This window comes from Sorex araneus, chromosome 3 (assembly GCF_027595985.1).
Source record: "Sorex araneus isolate mSorAra2 chromosome 3, mSorAra2.pri, whole genome shotgun sequence".
NCBI classification, from domain to species: domain Eukaryota; kingdom Metazoa; phylum Chordata; class Mammalia; order Eulipotyphla; family Soricidae; genus Sorex; species Sorex araneus.
Window position 1 is genome coordinate 72,737,649 of NC_073304.1, and position 26,897 is coordinate 72,764,545.

Below are 26,897 nucleotides of genomic sequence, written 5' to 3' on the forward strand. Positions count from 1 at the left end.
GACATCCAGGTCTCACCTTGGTCCTAAACTCTTTGGAGCAAGAGAACCAGAAAGGAGCACAAGCCAGCTCAGCCCTTCTGCACTAGTCATTTTTTCTCAGTGAAGATTCCAGACAAGGCTGCCGTGAAGGCTGCCATGAGCTCAAAATCATTTATTTCTCTAATGAGAAACTGGTTTTCCCTTTATTCTTTGCACATTAACTATTGTGTCTCTGCTGAGAGCCAAAGTCCACCTCTGTTCTACTCTGCTCATAGTTCTGCACACGGGGTTTCCTGCTTCCTCCTCTTTGCCACAATCCACTACCTCCTCTGAAGCCCTCATTCATCATGCTATAGCTGAGATTGTCCCGTTTCCATATCTCTTCCATCAGTTATAACCTCACAAGCAGATTCATGTACCCTACGAGCAAAAACTACACCCTAAGCTAAGCAGAAAAAAATCCCTTTACAGTTTGTCTATTGCTTGTCATGCTAACCAAGCTTCCAGTTTTAGAAGATCCTTGATGCTCACCCAAGTAATAGATACCTGTTGAGTAAGGAGAGAATCTCAGCTGCTTCATCAGACCACACTGTCTTTGCTAGCAATCGGTGAACAGCAATCACATAACAATCAACCAGGGCCAAGTGCAGGAGGTTTAGAAGTAAACAGGACAGTCACTGTCCATGCCTTCTTTTTTTTTTTTACTCTCATGAATTTGGGTTTTTTTTTAATTTTTATTTGTAAATCACCGTGAGGTACAGTTACAAACTTATGAACTTTCATGTTTGCATTTCGTTTACCTCCTTCACCAGTGCCCATTCTCCTCTACCAATGTTCCCAGTATTCCTCCCACCACCGCACCCCAACCCCCACCACCGCACCCTGCCTCTGTGGCAGGGCATTCCCTTTTGTTCTCTCTCCTGTTGGATGTTGTAGTTTGCAATAGAGGTATTGAGTGGCCGAACATGTCCATACCTTCTAAATACTGACAGCTTAGAGGACTTTCATCACAATGACCTGAAGTCCCTTTCCCTCCCAGGTTGGTCAGATTAGCCTGAATCGGTGTGGTAAATGCACGCAAATGAAAAGCATCCTCTTCAGGAATAATGAGGGTTATGATTCTGGCACTGTCCAATTTTTTTTTATTAGTTTATTTTTAATTAGAGAGTCATCGTGAGGGTACAGTTACAGATCCATACATCTTTGTGCTCATGCTTCCCCCATACAAAGTTCAATAACCCATCCCTTCACCAGTGCCCATTCTCCACCACCCGTAAACCCAACATCCCTCCCCCCCTCCCCAGTCCCGTCTCCCCCCACCCCACCCTGACACTATGGCAGGGAATTCCCTTTTGTTCTCTCTATCTGATTAGGTGTTGTGGTTTGCAATAAAGGTGTTGAGTGGCCATTGTGTTCAGTCTCTAGTCTGTATTCTGCCCGCCTCACCCTTCCCCCACATGACCTCCAACCACATTTCATTTGGTGTTCCCTTCTCTGAGTTACCCAGAATGAGAGACCAGCCTCCAAGCCATGGAAACTATCTCCTGGTACTTATTTCTACTATTCTTGGGCGTTAGTCTTGGCACTGTCCAATTTTTATGTGCATTGTCATGTCTGACCCAAAGCAGCAGTGTGTGGGGCTGAAGATGATGTTTCCCTTCCTGTAGAAGGCAGCATCCCACTTGGGATAAAGAAAATTTGCAGGGAGGAAAAACACAGAAAGGCAGTCATTTTGTCAGTTTGCTTGAGGGGACCTGTGGGTTGAAAGTTCAGTCTAATTCTGACCAGGGATTACCAGAAATACCACAGCTCCTTATCTTCCCTGAGATCTACCCAGTCAGAAGGCTCACACTGTGTCAGAAAGGTGGAAAAAAAGGCTTCTAGCCCAAGACCTTGGTTTTTCTTGCCACAGCCTGGCTTTCCAAAGTCACAGTGGCCTCAGAGTCACCCCAGCACTTTGCTTGGAGGCCAAGCCTGAGTATCAGATTCTTTGTGGATATCAGTGAGACTAATCAGACCTGCCAGCCCTGTTGAGATACCGATCACTGGTGCTTTGACACTTAAGTTTAACCAGAGCTGAATAGTCCCTCCCCAAAACACACAGACACCAAAACTAAACTCTATTCCCAGAAGGACAGTGTCTCTCCCTGGGTTGCTGACCTTCAGGGATATGACTTCTCACATGTTTTTGTCCACAACGACAGACCTCTGAAAGCAGAATATCTTAAAGATCTTGACTATGTGCATAACAAGAGAGGACAGTTGACTTCATATGTAGTTTGAGACAGAGATACCAAAATCATGCTCAAGAAGTGAAAATAGGGATTAAAAGTATATTATAGCACTGTAGCACTGTCCTCCCGTTGTTCATTAATTTCCTTAAGTGAGCACCAGTAACATCTCCATTGTAAGACTTATTCTTACTGTTTTTAGCATATCAAATATGCCACAGGGAGCTTGCCAGGCTCTACCATGCAAGCGGAATACCTCTGTAGCTTGCCGCACTCTCCGAGAAGGATGAAGGAATTGAACCCAGGACGGCCACAACAAGGCAAATGCCCTACCACTGTGCTATCGCTCCAGCCCAATGTGAATGTAAAGCTGGCAATTTTAATCACCATAATTAACCAAATTTCAACTATATTCAGTTATTCTTAGACCTATACTAGGCTTGAACTATTTAGAGACAATGTACATTTATGGACTGGAGCGATAGCACAATGGATAGGGCGTTTGCCTTGCACATGACCAATCCAGGTTCAAGTCCCCCGTCCCTCTTGGAGAGACCAGCAAGCTACCGAGAGTATCCCGCCCACACAGCAGAGGCTGGCAAGCTCCCCGTGGTGCATTTGACATACCAAAAACAGTAACAAGAAGTCTCACAATGGAGACGTTACTGGATCCCACTCGAGGAAATCGATGAACCACGGGATGACAGTGCTACAGTGCTACAGTACATCCATATCCATTATCAACATGATGGATATGAACCTACTAGGTGCCAGTACTACTGAATAAGAAATGGGGAAAAAGGACAGACCAGTTCTTGGTATTTAGTGGCCTAGGATATGTCTATACTTTACATATATCAGATGTTTAAGAATCAGAACTTTTCTTGGAATCAAACTCTGCATCACAGGAGAGGCCTGGCTAAAGTTTTCTGGATAAAACATTAGGAACACGTGTTTCCCAAATTGACGACAGGTGATCTGACAGCTGATTTTTTGGCTCAGCATTTATATATTAATGAAGCTGTTAAAACTCCCAAGAAAGGAAGCCATGATGGTGAATGAGTTTCTTTCTGGGTCCACGTCTGCTCCATCTGTTACGAGAGTCCTTCCATTCTAGACATGATGGGGTTGAGCTCATGTTGCTGCCTGTCATCATGGTTCTTTCTTTCTACATCTGGTCACTGAGGTTTCTTCTTCGTTCCCCACAACATCAGCTTTCAAAGGGAAGGATGCATCTTCAGTGCATTGCCTCAGTCATAGCACAGACAAGGACATAGACACCAGCTCTCAAAGACTTTAGTTGGATGGACTTGGCAATATAATGATAAAGAAGTGCAAACACATGTTTCTGGGATCCAATAATTCTGGGATGAATACCTCTTGTTGCACTTCCCCACCTATTCTTTAGGATTCCATTCTAGGCTGGGACAAGTGCTCTGAGGCTCTACTTTGACTACTACTGTGGTATGCCTTGCACTCTCCCGAAGCTACCTAGGAAATGTCGTCACCATTGAGGAGGGGAGAATATATAAAACTATAAAAGGACTCAGGTATCTGAGCAAAGCCACAGACCTTTTCTCTCCTAGGTCTAAAAAGAGACCATAGAGGAAGCACAGTGCTGCCAACGAACACCTTCCTGGGAAGATGCTCCTGCACCTTCTGCTGATCTTTGCTCTGTCCCCCAGGGCAGAGACAGGTGAGTGACCCTACCATGCTCAAAGCCTGACCTGCTCACTAGGGATGCTCCTGCTTCTTCTGAATCTGACTATCTATTGTCTACTGGAACATCCTGAACCCACATCACAGGGCTCATGAGTCCCAAAGATTATGTTGGATTAAAAAATGAAAGAAATAGAAATGATGGGAAGCTCAACTGAAGAAGAGTTGGTTGGCACTACTCTCCTGGTACCTGAAGAGAGACAGAGCTGTTCAGGGATGCTTTTGAACAGATACCGGGGTGTGTGGGAGGAGTGACTACAGGAGGAGCTGGGACATAATGGACTCCACAGTGGGTGGCATTGCTGTCTTCAAAGGTCTGTTTCTGCCTGGCTCTGTCCCAAGGTCCCTCAATGCCTCTCACTAACTCTGCTCTCCTTCCAGGCACTGAGCAGTGCCCCCTTGTCAAAGATGTACAAGCTTAACAGATCCAATCATTCTGCTTCCAGAATCCCACTCACAGATACCTTCAGCCTTCCTCAAGGCCAATTGAGGTCATTGCTATGGAAATCCCAACTAACAGAGCACCCACTGTGGTCACCTCAGGAATAAGCTGAAACACACTCAGCCCTTGACCTCATTCTCCCTCTAGAAAGATGTTCCAGCTGAACATCACAAAATCAGAGATCTCAGAATCTAACCAGGAGAATAATGTCAGGAGCCCCCAGACTCTGTGGTCCCTCAGACAGATATCCCCCGCCATTCTTTGTGAATGAACTCAGTTGCTCATATGCTGCTCATCCCCTTGGTGTGTGTTCAGGGACTGGGATGGATGGGATGTGAAGCTCGCCCTGCCAAGAGAAATTCTGAACCCCACACCTCCCCGCTGCTCTGAGCTTTCAGTGGTGGGGCTACTGACAGGGTGCGCGAGCGTGTGTGTGTGTGTGTGCACACACACAGAAACACACACACACAGAGGCACGCACTGCACGTACACCCCTAATTTTTCCTCAGGTGATATCATTGGGGGACATGAGGCCAAACCACACTCCCGGCCCTACATGGCATACCTGAATATATATAGGCAGAAGTCTAAAAAATTCGAATGTGGTGGGTTCCTGATCCAAGAGGACGTGGTGATGACGGCCGCTCACTGTAATGGCAGGTGAGAAGACACACAGCTACACTCCCCAGGGCGCCCTGGGTGGGGAGCCCTGCTTCTGCCTAGACACTCCCCAGCTCCAGGGACAGTGAGCCAGGAGAGTCTTCATGGGAGGGCTGGGCAGGTTCCTGGGGACAGGGCCACTCTCGTCCACAGGCTTTCAGGGATTCTGCCCTGCCTACACATTAGCACCCAGAGGCAAACAATGCCATTTCAGGGTTTTGCTGGTTCCACTCACCCCTGAGAACCACCAGTATAGGGACCATTAGTTCCACAACCCCCTCAGCTGCTGAGAATCAGAGCTCCCAGTGTAGTCCCCTGTCCCTGTGGTCCTTAAACTGGCCCTCTGCTATAAACCCACCTGCTGAACTCTGTCTTTGGGACCATGCATCCTGTGTGCTCTTTGTGCAGAAAAATCGAGGTGCTCCTGGGTACCAACGACGTTGGCATAATACGGAAAGATCGAGGGAAGAAGATCTCTGTGAGAGAAGCCTTCCCTCATGAGGGCTATAATAAAGATACTCTCTCCAATGATATCATGTTGCTGAAGGTAAGAAAGTGCTGAAACTGACTTGCTCTGAATCCTTATATCCCCCCCCCCCGACACACACACACTGACATCTGTGCCCCTCCTACTACCCAGCACCCGTCATTTCTAGTGACTGACAAACACTAAGACATACACCCAAGTGGGTTGAGGGCAAGGAGTTGTAAACTGAGCTGAACCCCCCCCCCTCTCTTCATAGCTAGAAAAAAAGGTCAGGTTGAACAACAAAATAAATCTCCTGAAACTGCCAGACCCACAAACCCGCCTGGAGCCAGGACAGTGGTGCAGTGTGGCTGGCTGGGGACAAACTACCCTCGGGGAAAAGTTTTCTAACAAACTGATGGAGGTGGAGCTGAGAGTGCAAAAGGAAGAGAGGTGCAAGAGATACGACAAGACTTACAACTCTACCACTCAGCTGTGTGCAGGAGACAAGAAAGGAATGAATTCCGTGAAGGTGAGATCAGTGACTGCCAAACTTGAATCAGGAGACAGGGCAGATTGGGGAGCAGTGGAGGCCTAGTCACTGGACAGTGGGCACCCCTTATCCCCTGGGGTGATTCTCTCTAGAAGGAAAAGAAGGCCACCTGGTGAGGAAGAACCAGACCTCTGTCAGCCTTCAAGGGCCTTTGGGGATGGCACATGAGGTCTCCCAGAGACAATCCCACAATCTGAATACAGGCTGGGTGGGGTGTCCCTCATCATTTGGTAACTCTGACAAGTGGATGTCAGAGTTAGTCCCACCAGGTGATTATGCCCCCACACTGAGTGAAACCGACTGGTTGTTCCCAGACCCAACAGGAAATGGCCTTGGTCCTGCGGAGGGGTAAAGAAAGCAGGCCTCTAGGGTGAGGTACCCTGACAATGTGCAGGGTCAGCCCGTGACAGCTGGGCCCTGGCCTGCCTGCTTTGGCCTGGGGCAGGAGGAGACAGAGGAATCCTTCCCTCACCTCCACAGGGAGACTCCGGAGGTCCTCTCGTGTGTGACAACGTAGCTCAAGGCATCGTGTCCTTTGGAGACGAAGAAGGAAATCCTCCAAGCTTCTACACCAGAATCTCCTTTTTCCTGCCCTGGATAAAGGAAACGCTGAGAAGAATGTAACTTCAGCTTCCAGTGTCTCCTCTGAGAAGGTCCAGCACCTCCTGGGGAGGGGCCCACAGCTCAGTAAAATCATTAGTAGCATCAACCTCTGGTTCATGTGTGAGCCTCATTCTTAGGGCAGCTCTGTGCTCAGGAGTTCAGGGATGCAGTTCAGCTGTTTACTTCTTTCTCCACTCCCCAACCCCCAGCAGAGCGGTCCCCAGTAATGTTACCCACCCATATCTGTCTCCTCTGTCCCCGTGCAACGGTTAGACTGACCACTGAGAGGAAGAAGCTCAGGTTGGCCTGAGGCTCAGGGGACTTCCCCTGTTGTATTTATCATCACCCCCAACACCCCACTCTCACCCCTGAGAGCTGAGTCCCAGGCCCTTCCCACCCCTCAGAGCTCAGGCCCAGCTCAGCCTCCAGTCTCCCGGATGCTACCTCATCCTGCTCCCGTGAAGTTCTCAGTCTCCCCTCCCCCACCTGGGACACACTGCCCTAAGCTGCCTCTTCTCTGTGCCACCCACAGAGACCATCCAGAATTCCCTTTAGCACTAGCAGGGTTTCCTACTGAGGATGGGTCCCAGGGAGGCTCATAAGGGCCCTCTATGATGGCCCAGCAGGAGAGTCCATAACCCTTAGGCACTCACAGGACAGACCAGCTCAGCCTCACCTCCATCCCTGTCCCAGAGTTCTTCAAAGGCCTTGGGGTATGTCCCTTTGGTCACCACTGACCTCTGCTGGCCCCTCAGTCACTGAGGTGAAAGGTCCCTCTCTGCAGTGGGGCAGGACTCAGGATTGTCCACCCAGCAGCAGTGCAGACACTCTGTGGCCCCAGCAGTGCGGGAGGGACACAGGAGCCCAGCAAGTCCCAGAGTGGAAACCCGCCCAGTCCTCGAACACCTGCCCCCTCCTGCACAGAGTCCTAGTGGGGGCGTCTCTGATATGTCTCTGTGTCTCTGATGCTGGGACAGTCCATATATGTGATCACAGGGATCTAGAGCAGTGGTGCAGCAGGAAGCGGCACCTTAAAAAGGGTCCTGCAGGACAGGTTTATAGTTGGAACTAACCACAAGTGTGTGGGTGTCGGGAGGTAGGTAAGATAGAGAAGAGGCCGCTATGACAATAAGAGCTGGGAATCATCACGCTGGACCGATCTGAGGCTTAAAACTAGGTTCGGTATATTCTTGATAACCTTTCAGTATCAATATTACAAACCAAAATGCCCAAAAGGAGAGAGACCAGAGGGGTGGGGGAGGGGACAGAAAGAGCAAGTGAGTGAGAGAGAGAGAGAGAGAGAGAGAGAGAGTGTTTGTGAGAGAGACAAAGAGTGAGCTAGAAAAAAAGCGCCTGCTACTGGGGAGGCAGATATCGAGGGTGGTGGGTTGGCCCGGAATCTGGGGACACTGGTGCTGGGAAATGTACACTTGTGCAGGGATGGGTGTTGGAATGCTGTATTACTGAAATCCAATCATGAATGGCTTTGGAATGCTCTAAAATTTTGAATGTCATTAGGATGAAAGAAGGGAGCCTGCAGGCAGTCTCTCAGTTCAGAGGAGAACAAGGCAGGGGGAGTTTCCCTCCTGCCCTGGAAGCAGCAGCCGGAATGTGCTGCCACAGATCTGAGGGACAGGAAACCCGCCCTCTGTCTGTAGAAGGGATCAGAGTCTGACTCTCACAGCCACCACTGGCAGAGACAGGATCCCCCTTCCTGCTACCTTGGCCTGAGCACTGTTATAATCAGGGGGCTGCCCCAGAAGTGCAGGAATGACTCCTTAGACACGCATTTGTGCTACATTCAGAACTCCAAACAGAAGACTCAAGGGAAAGGATACTCAGGCCAGGGGATGGGAAAAAACAAGACCATAGGGATGGCTGCTCATTCCTTCCCTCCTCCACCCATGGGATGCTCCAGGCACCCTCATGTGGACAATACAGTCTAAGATATTATCTCCATTGAAAAAAATAACAGAAGACATCCAGGTCTCACCTTGGTCCTAAACTCTTTGGAGAAGAGAACCAGAAAGGAGCACGAGCCAGTTCAGCCCCTCTGGACTGGTCAATTTTTGTCAGTGAAGACTCTATACAAGCCTGCCATGAAGGCTGCTGTCAGCTTACTGTCACTGTACTGTCATCCCATTGATCATTGATTTGTTCGAGCGGGCACCAGTGACATTTCCATTGTGAGACTTGTTGTTACTGTTTTTGGCATATCAAATATGCCACGGGCAGCTTGCCAGGCTCTGCCGTGCGGGTGATATACTCTCGGTAGCTTGCCAGGTTGTCTGAGAAGGGTGGAGGAATCGAACCTGGGTTAGCCATGTGCAAGGCAAATGCCCTACCCGCTGTGCTATTGCTCCAGAACATTTTACATATATTTTATAATATATATGGATAGAAACCGAGATATATAAACTGCTTTTAAAACAGGTTAGAGGGAAAGGACAGTTTGTATTGTCCACACGATACATGGCAGTTCCATGGCAGATAGTTTGCCTTGCAGTGTGAGACTGAATTTGATCCTTGGCATCCTATTTTTCCACTTCCCACCCACCAAATATTACAGAAACAGGTTACATAATGCCTTCTGTACAGATGTTTTAAGGCAAGTTGGATCATGAGTAAAATAGCTGCAAAACATTTTTAATTCCACTGCTTACTAAGTCATCGATTTAACAAAGTAAGACCCTCCATGAAGCAGATTTCCCATTTCAACACTGAATGCCATGGCCTGCTTCCTACCTCTCTTGTTTTTCCAACACTTGTCACACTAGAGCGAAAAGCAGGAAAGCAGCTCATGTAATTGGTCCATTTCCAGGCTGAGAGCAAATGTGATAAATTAAAGTGTAGAGAAACCTGGCAAAATAAATTACTTATGTTCACTTTTCTCATGAAGCTTTTCTCATATAAAATTTATCTGAAAATATCTTTAAATCTTCTAAAGCTAACTATTCTCTCCTTGCCATTAAAAAAAAAGTCTTTCCTTCTAATTTCAGAAACTAAGATGTACAATGTCAAGTGAGAGTATTCACACATCCAATTTTAGTTTGCTGTGAGCTAAAAAAATATTTATTTCTCAAATGAGAAAATGGTTTTCCTTAATTCTTTGAACTATAGCTACTGTGTCTCAGCTGAGAGCCAAATCCACCTCTGTTCTACTCTGCTCATAGTTCTGCACACGGGGTTTCCTGCTTCCTCCTCTTTGCCACAATCCACTGCCTCCTCCAAAGCCCTCATTCATCATGCTATGACTGAGATTGTCCCATTTCCATATCTCCTCTGTCAGTTATAACCTCACATGCAGCTTCATGCACCCTACAGGCAAAATCTACTCCCTAAGCTAAGCAGAGAAAACCCTTTTCAGTTTGTCTATTGCTTGCTATACTAACCAGGCTTCCAGTTAAAGAAAATCCTTGATGCCCACCCAAGTAATAGCTGCCTGTTGAGTAAGGGATGGAATCTCAGCTGCTTTATCAGACAACATCGTCTTTGCTAGCAATCAGTGAACAACAAACACATAACAATCAACCAGGGCCAAGTGCAGGAGGTTTAGAAGTAAACAGGACAGTCACTGTACATGCCTTCTTTTTTTCTTTTTTTTTTTAAGTAAACATATTTTATTTAGAGGGTATTTTGAGGGAAGGAGGAAGGGATAAGTGGGAGAGTAACACACTCAAGAGAGAACGCGGGCTTCTCCAAGGGTTGAGAGAGCTCCTACACATATCCAAGCTTTAGACTTAATAATTTCATACAAAAGTATGAAAGTACACATCTCAAGAGGGGAGATGCGGGCGACACATGTGCTCGGGCACCACAAGTGCTCAGCCATGTGGGCGCAAGCAGTACATGGGCTCAGGCAGCATATGCGCCTGTCCATGCCTTATTAATGCTGACACTTTCATTGCAATGTTCTGAAGTCCCTTTCCCTCCCAGGTTGGTCAGATCAGCCCTGAATCAGTGTGGTAAACGCATGCCAATGAAAATCATCCTCTTCAGGAATAATGAGGGCTATGAGTCTGGCACTATCCAATATTTATGTGTGTTGTCATGTCTGCCCCAAGGCAGCAGTTTGTGGGGCTGAAGATGAAGTTTCCCTTCGTGTAGAGGCAGCATCCCACTCAGGATAAAGGGGATTTGCAGGGAGGGAAAATGCAGCAAGGCCGCCATTACAGCAGTTTGCTTGTGGGGACCTGTGTATGGGTTGAAAGTTCAGTATAATTCTGACCAGGAATTACCAGAAATACCATAGCTCCTTATCTTCCTTTATGTCTACCCAGTCAGGAGGCTCACACGGTGTCAGAAAGGTTGAAAACAGGTTACTAACCCAAGGCCTTGGTGGTTCTTGCCACAGGCTTGCTTTCCAAAGTCACAGTGGCCTCAGAGTCACCCTAGCACTTTGCTTGGAGATGAAGCCTGAGTATCAGATTCTTTGTGGATATCACTGTAACTGTGACTGCCATCCTGTTGCTCATAGATTTGCTCGAGCAGGCACCAGTAACATCTCCATTGTAAGACTCGCAGTTACTGTTTTTGGCATATCAAATACACCACAGGTAGCTTGCCAGTCTCTGCCATGATGGCCAGATACTCTTGGTAGCTTGCCAGGCTCTCTGAGAGGGGCGGAGGAATTGAACCTGGTTCACCACATGCAAGGCAAATGCTCTAGCCGCTGTGCTATAGCTCCAGCCTAATCAGACCTGCCAGCCCTCTTTAAATAAAAAATCACAGTTGCTTTGACAGTCAAATTTAGACACAGCTGAATAGTCCCCAACCAAAAACACACAGACACCAAAACTAAACTCATTTCCCACAAGGACTATACCTCTTTCTGGTTGCCTGACCTTCAGGGACATGATTTCTCACATCTTATTGTCCAAAATGACAGACCTCTTCTGCCTCACAGCTTGGAAACTGGCCTTACCTGCTGGGGGAAAAGGCAGCTCAGACAGAGAAGGGAACACCAAGTAGAGGATGTTGGGAGGACCCATTCAGGCTGTTAAGATGCAAACTGAAAGTAGACTATAGATCGAACATGAAGGCCACTCAATACCTCTATTGCAAACTAGAACCCCCAAAAGGAGAGAGAACAAAAGGGAATGCCCTGCCCCAGAGGCAGGCTGGGTGGTGGGGGGTGGGTTGAGGGTGGTGAGATGGATACTGGGATCATTGGTGGAGGTGAATGGGCACTGGTGGAGGGATGGGGAAAACATCACCGTATGAGTGAAATGCAAACACAAAAGTTCTTAAGTTTGTAACTGTACATCACAGTGATTCTGTAATAAATTTTTTTTAAAAAAAATGACAGTCCTCTGCAAGCAGAAAATCTTGAAGATCTTGACTATGTGCATAACAAAGAGAAAACTGTTGGCTTCATATATTGTTTGAAACAGAGATACCAAAATCATGCTCAAGAAGTGAAAATTGGAAATAAAGTATATAAATGCACTGTAGCACTGTACTCCCATTGTTCATCAATTTGCTCCAGTGAGCACCAGTAACATCTCCATTGTGAGACTTGTTGTTACTGTTTTTGGCATATCAAATATGCCACGAGTATCTTGCCAGGCTCTTCAGTGCAGGCAGGATACTCTCGGTAGCTTGCCGGGCACTCCAAGAGGAATGTAGGAATTGAATCCGGGTCAGCCGTGTGCAAGGCAAATGCCCTACCTGCTGTGCTATTGCTCGAGCCCAAAGCGAATGCAAAAATGGCCATTTTAATCACCATATATAACCAGTTTTTAGTAAGTTATTCTTAGACCAATACTGGGCTTGAACTACTTAGAGACAATGTATCTCCATATCCACTATCAACATGATGGATATGAACCTACTCAGGGCCAGGATGCCAGGATTGCTGAATAAGAGATGTGGGAAAAGAATAGACCAGTTCTGGGTATTTGGTGACCTAGCATAGGTCTACACTCCACATATATCAGAAGTTAGGGGCTGGAGCAATAGCACAGTGGGTAGGGCATTTGATTTGCATGAGGCTGACCCGAGTTCTATTTCCAGCATCCCATATGGTGTCCTGAGCACCACCAGAAGTGTTTCATGAGTGAGGAGCCAGGAGTAACCCTTGTACATCGCCATTTGTGACCTCTGGAAAAAAAAAACACATGTATCAGAACTTGTTTTAGAATCAATCTCTGCATCACGGGAGAGGCCTGACTTAAGTTCTCTGGATGAAACATTAGGAACACGTGCTTCCAACATTGATGAAAACATTGATCTGACATGTGATTTTCTGTCACTCTCGGCATCTGTATATTAATAAAGTTGTTAAAATTCCCAAGAAAGGAATCCATGATGGTAGATGAGTTTCTTTCTGTGTCCATGTCTGCTCCATCTGTCACCAGGTCCCTTCCATTATTAACATAGGCTGGGTTGAGTTCATGTTAACTGCCTGTCATCGTGGTTCATTCTTTCTACATCTGGTCACTGAGGTTTCTTCTTTGTTCCCCACAACATCAGCTTTCAAAGGGAGGATGCATCGTCAGTGCATTGCATCAGTCATAGCCCAGACAAGACCATAGACACACAGCTCTCAAAGACTTCAGTTGGATGGACTTGGCAGCATGATGATAAAGAATTGCGAACACATGTTTCTGGGATCCAATAATTCTGGGATGAATACCTCTTGTTGCACTTCCCCACCTATTCTTTAGGATTCATTTCTGGGCTGGAACAAGTGCTCTGAGACTCTACTATGACAGCTACTATGGTCTGCGTTGCACTCTCCCACAGCTACCTAGGAAATGTCGTCACCATTGAGGAGGGGAGAATATATAAAACTATAAAAGGACTCAGGTATCTGAGCAAAGCCACAGACCTTTTCTCTCCTAGGTCTAAAAAGAGACCATAGAGGAAGCACAGTGCTGCCAACTGAACACCTTCCTGGGAAGATGCTCCTGCACCTTCTGCTGATCTTTGCTCTGTCCCCCAGGGCAGAGACAGGTGAGTGACCCTACCATGCTCAAAGCCTGACCTGCTCACTAGGGATGCTCCTGCTTCTTCTGAATCTGACTATCTATTGTCTACTGGAACATCCTGAACCCACATCACAGGGCTCATGAGTCCCAAAGATTATGTTGGATTAAAAAATGAAAGAAATAGAAATGATGGGAAGCTCAACTGAAGAAGAGTTGGTTGGCACTACTCTCCTGGTACCTGAAGAGAGACAGAGCTGTTCAGGGATGCTTTTGAACAGATACCGGGGTGTGTGGGAGGAGTGACTACAGGAGGAGCTGGGACATAATGGACTCCACAGTGGGTGGCATTGCTGTCTTCAAAGGTCTGTTTCTGCCTGGCTCTGTCCCAAGGTCCCTCAATGCCTCTCACTAACTCTGCTCTCCTTCCAGGCACTGAGCAGTGCCCCCTTGTCAAAGATGTACAAGCTTAACAGATCCAATCATTCTGCTTCCAGAATCCCACTCACAGATACCTTCAGCCTTCCTCAAGGCCAATTGAGGTCATTGCTATGGAAATCCCAACTAACAGAGCACCCACTGTGGTCACCTCAGGAATAAGCTGAAACACACTCAGCCCTTGACCTCATTCTCCCTCTAGAAAGATGTTCCAGCTGAACATCACAAAATCAGAGATCTCAGGATCCAGTCAGGAGATTTATGTCAGGAGCCCCCAGACTCCTTAGTCCCTAAGACAGACATTGCCCTCCCATTTTTTGTGAACGAACTCACTGGCTGAGCTAATGCTCATCCCCATGGTGTGTGTTTGGAGCCTGGGATGGAATGGGATGTGAAGCTAGCGTGGCCAAGAAAAAACTCTGAACCCCAGATCACCCCTCTGCCCTGAGCCTTCAGTGAAGGCAGCTGGGCCACTGAGAGGGTGCACAAACACAAACACACACACACACAACTGACATTTCCTCAGGTGATATCATTGGGGGACACGAGGTGAAGCCACACTCCCGACCCTACATGGCATATCTGAAGATCTATGAGCAGAAATCTGATATATTCCAATGTGGTGGGTTCCTGATTCGAAACAACGTGGTGCTGACGGCCGCTCACTGTAATGGCAGGTGAGGAGAGACACAGCCACAGCAGAGGTCCCAAATGGGCCCTGGTTGGAGAGCCCTGACACTCCACAGCTCCAGGGACAGTGAGCCAGGAGAGTCCTCACTGGGAAAGATGGGCAGTTCCTGGGGACAGGACCAGTCCCGTGTTTAGGCTGCAGGGATTCTGACCTGCTTACACATTAGCACCCAGAGGCAAAAAATGCCATTTCATGTTTTGCTGGTTCCACTCACCCCTGGGAACCACCAGTACAGGGACCGTTAGTTCCACCAAAGCCATCAGCTGCTGAGAATCAGAGCTCTCAACGTAGTCCCCTGTTCCTTGAGGTCCTTTAACTGGCCCTCTGCTGTATACCCACTTGCTAAAATCTGTTTCTGGGATCATGCATCCTGTGTGCTCTTTATGCAGAAAAATCGAGGTGATCCTGGGTACCAACAACATTGGCAAAAAAAGGCATTGGTTCAGGGAGAAGTTCTCTGTGCGTGCAACCTTCCCTCATCAGGACTATAATGAAGAGACTCTCTCTAATGATATCATGTTGCTGAAGGTAAGAAAGTACTGAAACTGACTTCATCTGAATCCCTGTCCCCCCACCGACCCAGTGACATCTATGCCCCTCCTACTATCCAGTGTTTGTCATTTCTGGTCACTGATGAAGACTAAGATTATGCACCCCATGTGGGGGTTGAGGGCCAAGACCTGTAGAGAGAGCTGGACCTTCTCTCTCTCTCTCTCTCTCTCTCTCTCTCTCTCTCTCTCTCTCTCTCTCTCTCTCTCCCTCTCTCTCTCTCTCTCTCTCTCTCTCTCTCTCTCTCTCTCTCTCTCTCTCTCTCTCTCTCTCTCTCTCTCTCTCTCCTCACAGCTGGAAAAAAAGGTGAAGTTGACGAAAAAAATTAATCTCCTGAGCCTGCCAGATCCACAAACCCACCTGGAGCCAGGACACTGGTGCAGTGTGGCTGGTTGGGGACGAACCACCCACAGGGAAAAGTTTTCTAACAAACTGATGGAGGTGGATCTGAGAGTTCAAAAGGAAGAGAGGTGCAAAAGTATCTACAACATTTACAACTCTACCACTCAACTCTGTGCAGGAGAGAAGTACGGAAAGGATTCCATGAAGGTGAGATCAGTGACTGCCAAACTTGAGTCAGGAGACAGGGCAGATTGGGGAGCATTGGAAAACTAGTTACTGGACAGTGGGGACCCCTTATCCTCTGGAGTGATTCTCTCTAGAAGGAAAAGAGAGCACCTGGTGAGGAAGAGCCAGACTTCTGTCAGCCTTCAAGGGCCTTTGGGGGTGGCACACGGAGTCTCCCAGAGACAATCCCAGTATCTGATCATAAGCAGGATGGGGTGTCCAACATCATTTGGTAACTCTGACAAGTGGATGTCAGAGTTAGTCCACCAGGTGATTTTCTGATGCCCCCACACTGAGTGAAACCCACAGATTGTTCCCAGACCCAATAGGAAATGGCCTCAGTCCTGGCGAGGGGCAAAGGAAGCAGGCCTCTGGAGTGAAGTACCCTGACAATATCCAAAGTCAGCTTCTGACAGCTGGGCCCTGGCCTGCCTGCTTTGGCCTGGGGCAGGAGGAGACAGAGCAATCCTTCCCTCACCTCCACAGGGAGACTCCGGAGGTCCTCTCGTGTGTGACAACGTAGCTCAGGGCATCGTGTCCTATGGAAATGAAAACGGAAATCCTCCAGGCGTCTACACCAGAATCTCTTTTTTCCTGCCCTGGATAAGGAAAACGCTGAGAAGAATGTAACTTCAGCTTCCAGTGCCTCCTCTGAGAAGGTCCAGCGCCTCCTGGGGAGGGGCCCACAACTCAGTAAAATCTTTACTAGCATCAACCTCTTGTTCATGTGTGAGCCTCACTCATAGGGCAGCTGTGCTCAGGAGTTCAGGGATGCAGTTCGACTGTTTACTTCTTTCTCCACTCCCCAACCCCCAGCCCTGAAGAACTGTCCTACTCATGAAGCCCACCCACATCGTCCCCTCTGTCCCCTGCCAGAGTTAGACTGACCACTGAGGAGGAGGAAGCACAGGCTGGCCTGAGGCTCAGGGGACTCCCCTGTTGTGTGTATCATCACCCCCACACCCACTCTCACCCCTGAGAGCTGAGTCCCAGGCCCTTCCCCACCCCTCAAGCTCAGGCCCAGCTCAGCCTCCAGTCTCCCAGACACTTCCCCATCCTGCTCCCATGGAGCTCTCAGTCCCCCTGTCCCATCCGGGACACACTGCCCTAAGCTGCCTCTTCTCTGTGCCACCCACAGAGACCCTTAGAACTCCCTGTGGCACTAGCAGGGTTTCCTACTGAGGATGGGCCCCAGGGGGACTCATAAGGACCCTCTATGATGGCCCAGCAGGGGAGTCCATAACCCTCAGGCACTCACAGGACAGACCAGCTCAGCCTCACCTCCATCCCTGTCCCAGAGTTCTTCAGAGGACTTGGGGTCTGTCCCTCTGATCACCACTGGCCCGTGCTGGCCCCTCAGTCACTGAGGTGGAAGGTCCCTCTCTGCAGTGGGGCAGGACTCAGGATTGTCCATCCAGCAGCAGCACAGACACTCTGTGGCCCTAGCAGTGCTGGAGAAACACAGGAGCCCAGCAAGTCCCAGATGAAAACTGCCCAGTCCTCGGACTCCTGCTCCCTCCTGCACAGAGTTCTAGTGGGACATGCCCGTGATCCGATCTGTGTCTCTGTTTGATGCTGGGATTATCCATGTGTGTGATCACAGGGACCTAGATCAGTGGCACAGGAGGAAAGTGGGGCCCTATAAAGAGTACTGAGGAGAGGTCAATAGTTGGAACGAACCACAAGTTTGTGGAAGGTTGAGGTAGGTAAGAGAAGAGGCCGCTATGACAATAAGAGCTGGGCATCATCACGATGGACAAGATCTGAGGCTTAAAAGTAGGTAAAGGATATTCTTCATAACCTTTCAGTGTCAATATTGAAAACCACAATGCCCCAAATTGGAGAGAGACTGGGGAGTGACAGAAAGAGAGTCAGTGAGAGAGAGAGAGAGAGAGAGAGAGAGAGAGAGAGAGAGAGGAAAAGTGCCTGCCATGAGGGAGGCGGATAGTGGGGGATGGGGTGTGATGGGACAGAACCTGGGGACACTGGTACTGGGAAGTGTACACTGGTGGATGGATGGGTATTGGAATGCGGTATTACTGAAATCCAATCTGAAGGGCTTTGGAATGCTCTAAAATAAATAAATAAATAAATATCCTGAGGGGGGAGAAAAGGTGGAGTGGCCTGGAGGCAATCTGCCCCCTCAGAGGAGAGCAAGGCAGGAGCAGTTTCCCTTCTGCCCTGGAGGCAACAGCAGGAATGTGCTGCCACAGATCTGAGGGACAGGAAACCCGCCCTCTGTCTGTAGACGGGATCAGAGTCTGACTCTCAAGGCCACCACTGGCAGAGACAGGATCCCCCTTCCTGCTAGCTCGGCCTGAGCACTGTCAGACTCAGGGTGCTGCCCCAGAAGTGCAGGAATGACGCCTTAGACACACATCTGTGCTACATTCAGGGCTCCAAACAGAAGACTTGAGGGAAAGGACGCTCGAGGCCAGATTTGGGCCCTAGGAATGCCCCTGATTTCCTCCTTCTGTTCATTTCTTCTCCCCATTTTTTGATGGAGTTGAACTTTTTTTTTCTTGTACAATTCTACTAGTGTCTTGTATATCCTGGATGTGAATCCCTTAACAGATGGGTATTGGGTAAATATTCTTTCCCAGTCTGTGGGCTCTTTCTGTATTTTGGTCACTGTTTCTTTTGAAGTGCTGGTGGAGGGGTGGGTGTTTGATCATTGTATGATTGTAACCCAAATAGGAAATCTTGTAATTATCTCACGGTGATTCAATAAAATTTTTTAAAAATATATATTTCTAGAGCCCTAGTCGGGCCCGTGCTCGGCTCCGGCCGGCCGGGTTTTCGGCCCGGGCACCCATGCCCCTGCAGAGCCGGTGGATGTGGAACAAGCGGGAACCAGAGACAGCTTTAGGAATTGGGGTTCCAGCAAGTGCCTGCACCCATGTATGGAGACTGTGAATTAAGCCTTTGCCCCACGCCGGCTAACGGAGGAAATATGTAATTTCTGGCAGAATTTTCCCAGGACTTTATACAGAAATCCAAAACCGCGCGGACGCATTCGCGTCCGCGCGACTTAACATTTATAATTGTCATCAATGTGAAAGGGTTCCATTTGAACAGGTCAGACTTGGGGGGGAAACTCCAAATAATAACAGTAAGTTTTTGTTGAAATATTGACGGTTCTTAATATAACAGCCACCTCTGGACTATGAGCTAAGCAAAAGCCCCACGCTGGCCAACGTGGTGTGGAGTACACCATACTATGAGGCGCAGGAAGGGGGATGAGGGGGAAAAATTAAAAAAAAAAAATGGAAAAGGAAAAAGAGAAAAAAAAAGAGAGAGAGTTATGTCAACTATAGTGAGTTTTGTGTTGAATTATGGAATGTAATCAAGGTAAAGAAAAAATGAAGTGAAATTCATTAGTTATACAGTAGGGGGTAGGGGGTGGGGGCGGGGGGTAAACTGGGGTTTCTGGTGGTGGAATTTGGGCACTGGTGAAGGGATGGGTGTTTGAATATTGTATAACTGACATATAAACCTGAGAACTTTGTAACTTTCCACATGGTGATTTAATAAAAATTTAAAAATATATATATATATATATATTTCTAGAATGAGAAACTGGTTTTCCCTTTATTCTTTGTACATTAGCTACTGTGTCTCAGCTGAGAGCCAAATCCACCTCTGTTCTATTCTGCTCATATTTCTTCACACGAGGTTTTCTCCTTCCTCCTCTTTGCCACCTTCCACTACCTCCTCCAAAGTCCTCATTATTCATGCTATGGCTGAGATTGTCCCGTTTCTGTATCTCTTCTGTCAGTTATGACCTCACATGCAGCTTCATGTACCCTACGGGCAAAATCTACCCCCTAAGCTAAGCAGACAGAACCCCTTTCAGCTTGTCTATTGCTTGTCATGCTAAAAAAGCTTCCAGTTATAGAAGATCATTGATGCCCATTCAAGTAATAGCTGCCTGTTGAGTAAAGGAGGGAATCTCAGCTGCTTCATCAGACAACACTGTCTTTGCTACTAATTAGTGAACAGCAAACATATAACAACCAACCAGGGTCAAGTGCAGGAGATTTAGAAGTAAACAGGGCAGTCACTGTCCATGCCGCCTTAATGCTGACAGCCTTCATAACTTCTATCACAATGGCCTGAAATCCCTTTTCCTCCCAGGTTGGTCAGATCAGACTGAATCAGTGTGGTAAATGCATGCAAATGAAAAGCATCCTCTTCAGGAATAATGAGGGTTATGAGTCTGGCATTGTCCAATTTTTATGTGCATTGTCATGTCTGACCCAAAGCAGCAGTGTGAGGAGCTGGAGATGAGGTTTCCCTTCCTGTAGAAGGCAGCATCCATTCCAGGGTGAAGGAGCTTTATAGGGAGGGAAGGTAGCAAGGCAGCTATTTCATCGGTTTGCTCTTTCGGACCTGTGGGTTGAAAGTTCAGTGTAATTCTGACCAGGGACTACCAAAAGTACCACAGCTAGTTATCTTTCCTGAGGTCCATCCAGTCAGGAGGCTCACACGGTGTCATAAAGGTCGAATAAAGGCCCCTTGGTGGTTCTTGCCACAGCCTTGCTCTCCAAAGTCACAGTGGCCTCAGAGTCACCCCAGCACTTTGCTTGGAGGCCAAGCCTGAATATCAGATTCTTTGTGGATATGGTTCAGACTAATCAGACCTGCCAGCCCTCTTTAAACACCAATCACGGGTGCTTTGACAGTTTAGTCCCCAACCAAAAGACACAGACACTTAACTCCTTTCCCACAAAGACAGTATCTCTCCCTGGTTTCCTGACCTTCAGGGACATGACTTTTCACATCTTTTTGTCCACAATGACAGACTGCTACAAGCAGATCTTGACTATGTGCATAACAAGAGAGGACAGTTGACTTTATATACTGTTTGAAACAGAGATACCAAAATCATGCTCAAGAAGTGAAAATAGGGACTAAAATTATATTATAGTACTGTAGCACTGTCCTGCCATTGTTCAGCAATTTGCTTGAGTGAGCACCAGTAACGTCTCCATTGTAAAACTTGTTGTTACTGGTTTTGGCATATTGAATATGCCACAGGGAGATTGCCAGGCTCTGCCATGTGAGTGGGATACCTCGGTAGATTGCCAGGCTCTCCAAGAGGGATGAAGGAATTGAACCCAGGACGGCCACAACAAGGCTAATGCCCTACCACTGTGCTATTGCTCCAGCCCAACACAAGGTGAATGTAAAGCTGGCAATTTTAATCACCATAATTTACCAGTTTTCAACTATATTCAGTTATTCTTAGACAAATACTGGGCTTAAACTACTTAGAGACAATGTACATCCATGGACTGGAGCAATAGCACAGCGGGTAGGGCATTTGCCTAGCATGCAGATGACCTGGGTTTGATTCCCCTGTCCCTCTTGGAGAGCCCAGAAAGCTACCGAGAGTATCCCGCCCACACGGCAGAGGCTGGCAAGCTACCCATGGTGTATTTGACATACCAAAAACAGTAACTAGTAGTCTCACAATGGAGTCATTACTGGTGCCCTCTTGAGGAAACCGATGAAGAACAGGATGACTATGCTACAGTGGTACAGTATATCCATATCCATTATCAACATGATGGATATGAACCTACTAGGTGCCAGTACTACTGAATAAGATATGTGGAAAAAGATAGACCAGTCCTGGGTATTTGATGGCCTAGCATGTGTCTATACCTCACATACATCAGACATTTAAGAATCAGAACTTTTCTTGGAATCAAACTCTACATCACAAGAGAGGCCTGGCTTAAGTTCTCTGGATGAAACATTAAGATCACATGTTTCCCAAATTGACGACAGGTGAACTGACAGGTGATTTTCTGTCACTCGCGGAAATTATATATTAATGAAACTGTTAAAATGCCCAAGAAACGAAGCCATGATGATGGATGAGTTTCTTTCTGGGTCCATGTCTGCTTCATCTTTCACCAGGGCCCTTCCATTCTAGACATGAGCTGGGTTAAGCTCATGTCAGCTAACTCTAACCGTGGTTTTTTTCTTTCTACACCTAGTCACTGAGGTTTCTTCTTCGTTCCCCGCAACATTAGGTTTCAAAGGGAGGATGCATCTCCAGTGCACTGCATCAGTCATAGCACAGACAAGAACACAGACACACAGCTCTCAAAGACTTTAGTTGGATGAACTTAGCAATATGATGATAAAGAAGTGTGAACACATGATTCTAGGATCCAATAATTCTAGGAAAGATACCTCTTGTTGCACTCCCAACTTATTTATTAGGATTCCTTTCTGGAAGGAAACAAGTGCTCTGAAGCTCTACTTTGACAGCTAGTATGGTATGCGTTGCACTCTCCCACAGCTACCTAGGAAATGTCACCATTGAGGTGAGAAGAATGTAGAAAACTATAAAAGGACTCAGGTAACTAGCAAAGCCACAGAACTTTTCTCTCCTAGGTTAGAAAAGAGACTATAGAGGAAGCACAGTGCTGCCAACTGAACACCTTCCTGGGAAGATGCTCCCGCTCCTTCTGCTGAGCCTTGCTCTGTCCCCCAGGGCAGAGACAGGTGAGTGACCCTCCCACGCTCAAAGCCTGACCTGCTCACTAGGGACGCTCCTGCTTCTTCTGAATCTAACTATCTATTGTCTACTGGAACATTCTGAATCCACATCTAGGGACGCATGAGTCCCTCGTGGATTATGTTGGATTAAAAAAAGAAAGAAAAAGAATGGTGGGAGGCTCAACTGAAGAAGAGCTGGTGGGCACTACTTTCCTGGTACCTAAAGATAAACAGGGCTGTTCAGGGATGCCTCTGTAACAGATACCGGGGTGCATGGGAGGTGGAGGTGCAGGAAGAAATGGGACATAATGGACTCCATAGTCAGTGGCACTGAGGTCCCTAAAGGTCAGTTATTGCCTGGCTCTGTCCCAAGGTCCCTCAATGCCTCTCACTAACTCTGCTCTCCTTCTAGGCACTGAGAAGTGCCCCGTTATCAAAGATGTACAAGTTTAACAGATCCAATCCTTCTGCTTTCCAAATCCCACCCCACAGATACCTCCAAACATCCTCAAGGACCATTGAGGTCATTCCTACAGGAACCCCAAATAACAGAGCACCCACTGTGGTCACCTCAGGATTAAGCTGAAACACACTCAACCCATGACCTCATTCTCCCTCTAGAAAGATGGACATCACAAAAATCAGAGATCTCAGAATCTAGCCAAGATAGTAATGTCAGGAGCCCCCAGACACTGTGGTCCCTAAGACAAATATCCCCTGCCATTCTTTGTAAATGAATTCATTGGGTCAGCAGCTGCTCATCCCCTTGGTGTGTGTTCAGGGACTGGGATGGAATGCGATGTGAAGCTCACCCTGCAAAGAGAAACTCTGAACCCCAGACCGCCCCGATGCCCTGAGCATTTAGTAGCAGGGCCATTGAGGGGATGCGCACACACACACAGACACACACATAACTGACATTTCCTCAGGGGATATTATTGGGGGACATGAGGCCCAACCGCACTCCCGGCCCTACATGGCATACCTGAAGATCTATGAGCAGAAGTCTAAAACATTCCAATGTGGTGGGTTCCTGATCCAAGAGGACGTGGTGATGACGGCCGCTCACTGTAATGGCAGGTGAGGAGACACACAGCTACACTCCCCAGAGGGCCCTGGGTAGGGAGCCCTGCCTCTGCCCAGACACTCCCCAGCTCCAGGGACAGTGAGCCAGGAGAGTCTTCATGGGAGGGATGGGCAGGTTCCTGGGGACAGGGCCACTCTCGTGCAGAGGCTTGCAGGGATTCTGCCCTGCCTACACATTAGCACCCAGAGGCAAACAATGCCATTTCAGGGTTTTGCTGGTTCCACTCACCCCTGGGAACCACCAGTACAGGGACCATTAGTTCCATAAAATCCCTCAGCTGCTGAGAATCAGAGCTCCCAGCATAGTCCCCTGTCCCTTGGGGTCCTTAAACTGGTCCTCTGCTGCAAACCCACCTGTTGAGCTCTGTCTGGGACCATGCATCCTGTGTGCTCTTTGTGCAGAAAAATCGAGGTGCTCCTGGGTACCAACAACATTGGCAATATAAAGAACTGTCTCAGGAAGATCTCTGTGAAAGAAACCTTCCCTCATGAGGGCTATAATAAAGATACTCACTCCAATGATATCATGTTGCTGAAGGTAAGAAAGTGCTGAAACTGACTTGCTCTGAACCCCTATATTCCTCCCACTGACATCTATGCCGCTCCTGCTACCCAGCACCCCTCATTTCCGGTGACTGACAAGACTAAGACATGCACCCCATGTGGGAGTTGAGGGCTAGGAGCTGTACACTGAACTGAACCGCCACCCTCTCTCTCTCTCTCTCTCTCTCTCTCTCTCTCTCTCTCTCTCTCTCTCTCTCTCTCTCTCTCTCTCTCTCTCTCTCTCTCTCTCTCTCTCTCTCTCCTCGCAGCTGGATAAAAAGGTCAGGTTGACCAACAAAATAAATCTCCTGAAACTGCCAGATCCACAAACCCGCCTGGAGCCAGGACAGTGGTGCAGTGTGGCTGGTTGGGGACGAACCACCCACAGGGAAAAGTTTTCTAACAAACTGATGGAGGTGGAGCTGAGAGTGCAAAAGGAAGAGAGGTGCAAGAGATTCTACGAAAATTACAATCCTACCACTCAGCTGTGTGCAGGAGACAAGAAAGGAAAGAATTCCATGAAGGTGAGATCAGTGACTGCCAAACTTGAGTCAGGAGAAAGGGCAGATTGGGAAGCAGTGGAGGCCTAGTCACTGGACAGTGGGGACCCCGCATCCTCTGGGGTGATTCTCTCTAGCAGGAAAAGAGGGACACCTGGTGAGAAAGAGCCAGACCTCTGTCAGCCTTCAAGGGCCTTTGGGGATGGCACATGAGGTCTCCCAGAGAGAATCCCAGTATCTGAACACAAGAAGGTGGAGTGTCCCTCATCATTTGGTTATTCTGACAAGTGGATGTCAGAGTTACTCCACCAGATTATTGTCTGAGGCCCCCACACTGAGTGAAACTGACTGGTTGTTCCAGACCCAACAGGAAATGGCCTTGGTCCTGGGGAGGGGCAAAGGAAGCAGGCCTCTGGGGTGAGGTACCCTGACAATGTCCAGGGTCAGCCCCTGACAGCTGGGCCCTGGCCTGCCAGCTTTGGCCTGGGGCAGGAGGAGATAGACCAATCCTTCCCTCACCTCCACAGGGAGACTCCGGAGGTCCTCTCGTGTGTGACAACGTAGCTCAGGGCATCGTGTCCTTTGGAGACAAAAAAGGAAATCCTCCAAGTTTCTACACCAGAATCTCCTTTTTCCTGCCCTGGATAAAGGAAAAGCTGAGAAGAATGTAACTTCAGCTTCCAGTGTCTCCTCTGAGAAGGTCCAGCACCTCCTGGGGAAGGGCCCACAACTCAGTAAAATCATTAGTACCATCAACCTCTGGTTCATGTGTGACCTTCATTCTTAGGGCAATTATGTTCTCAGGAGTTCAATGATGCAATTCAACTGTTTACTTTTTTCCCCTCGGCAAACCCCCAGCAGAGCAGTCCCCAGTCATGTTGCCCACCCATATCTGTCTCCTCTGTCCCCGTGTAAGGGTTAGACTTACCTCTGAGGAGGAGGAAGCACAGGCTGTCCTGAGGCTCAGGGGAATTCCCCTGTTGTGTGTATCACCATCCTCAAGACCCCCATTCTGAGAGCTGAGTCCCAGGCCCTTCCCCACCCCTCAAGCTCAGGCCCAGCTCAGCCTCCAGTCTCCCGGACACTTCCCCATCCTGCTCCCATGGAGCTCTCAGTCCCCCACCCCCACCCAGGACACACTGCCCTAAGCTGTCTCTTCTCTGTGCCACCCACAGAGACCCTCAGAACTCCCTGTGGCACTAGCAGGGTTTCCTACTGAGGATGGGCCCCAGGGGTCTCATATGGACCCTCTATGATGGCCCAGCAGGGGAGTCCATAACCCTCAGGCACTCACAGGGTAGACCAGCTCAGCCTCACCTCCATCCCTGTCCCAGAGTTCTTCAGAGGACTTGGGGTCTGTCTCTCTGATCACCACTGGCCCGTGCTGGCCCCTCGGTCACTGAGGTGGAAGGTCCCTCTCTGCAGTGGGGCAGGACTCAGGATTGTCCATCCAGCAGCAGCTCAGACACTCTGTGGCCCCAGCAGTGCGGGAGGGACACAGGAGTCCAGGAAGTCCCAGAGTGGAAACTGCCCAGTCCTCGGACTCCTGCTCCCTCCTGCACAGAGTCCTAGTGGGACACATCCGGGCCGATCTGTCTCTGTTTGATGCTGGGACAGTCCATGTGTGTGATCACAGGGATCTGGAGCAGTGGTGCAGCAGGAAAGTGGGGCCTTAAAAAGGGTCCTGCAGGACAGGTCAATGGTTGGAACGAACCACAAGTGTGTGGGTGGCGGGAGGTAGGTAAGATAAAGAAGAGGCCGCTATGACAATAAGAGCTGGGAATGATCATGCTGGACAAGATCTGAGGCTTAAAACTAGGTTAGGGATATTCTTGATCACCTTTCAGTATCAATATTACAAACCACAATGCCCAAATGGAGAGAGACCAGAGGGGTTGGGGAAAGGGGACAGAAAGAGAGAATGAGTGAGAGAGAGAGAGTGTGAGAGTGTGTGTGAGAGAGAGAGAGAGAGAGAGAGAGACAAAAAGTGAGCTAGAAAAAAAGCGCTTGCTATTGGGGAGAGGCAGATAGCGGGGGTTGGGGGGAAGGATGGGTCGGAACCTGGGGACACTGGTGCTGGGAAATGTACACTGGTGGAGGGATGGGTGTTGGAATGCTGTATTTCTGAGTTCCAATCATGAATGGCTTTGGAATGCTCTAAAAAAATTTGAATGTCATTAGGATTAAAGAAGGGAGCCTGCAGGCAGTCTCTCAGTTCAGAGGAGAGCAGAGAGGCAGGGGGCAGTTTCCCTTCTGCCCTGGAAGCAACAGCAGGAATGTGCTGCCACAGATCTGAGGGACAGGAAACCCACCCTCTGTCTGAAGACGGGATCAGAGTCTGACTCTCAAGGCCACCACTGGCAGAGACAGGATCCCCCTTCCTGCTAGCTCGGCCTGAGCACTGTCAGACTCAGGGTGCTGCCCC

The 26,897-nt window shown here is 48.4% G+C and overlaps 2 protein-coding genes across 2 annotated transcripts; both read left to right on the forward strand.

Moving 5' to 3' along the window:
• The first annotated feature begins 3,854 nt into the window (after nt 1–3,854).
• Nucleotides 3,855–14,307, forward strand: LOC129403463 (mast cell protease 1A-like). Its single transcript, XM_055132087.1, has 6 exons — nt 3,855–3,906; nt 4,881–5,031; nt 5,440–5,578; nt 5,775–6,029; nt 14,015–14,124; nt 14,223–14,307. The coding sequence occupies exons 1-6, from the start codon at nt 3,855–3,857 to the stop codon at nt 14,305–14,307; spliced, it is 792 nt and encodes a 263-aa protein (XP_054988062.1).
• Nucleotides 14,308–23,319: 9,012 nt separating this feature from the next.
• Nucleotides 23,320–25,143, forward strand: LOC129403464 (mast cell protease 8-like). Its single transcript, XM_055132088.1, has 4 exons — nt 23,320–23,423; nt 23,832–23,967; nt 24,242–24,496; nt 25,000–25,143. The coding sequence occupies exons 1-4, from the start codon at nt 23,320–23,322 to the stop codon at nt 25,141–25,143; spliced, it is 639 nt and encodes a 212-aa protein (XP_054988063.1).
• Nucleotides 25,144–26,897: the final 1,754 nt, after the last annotated feature.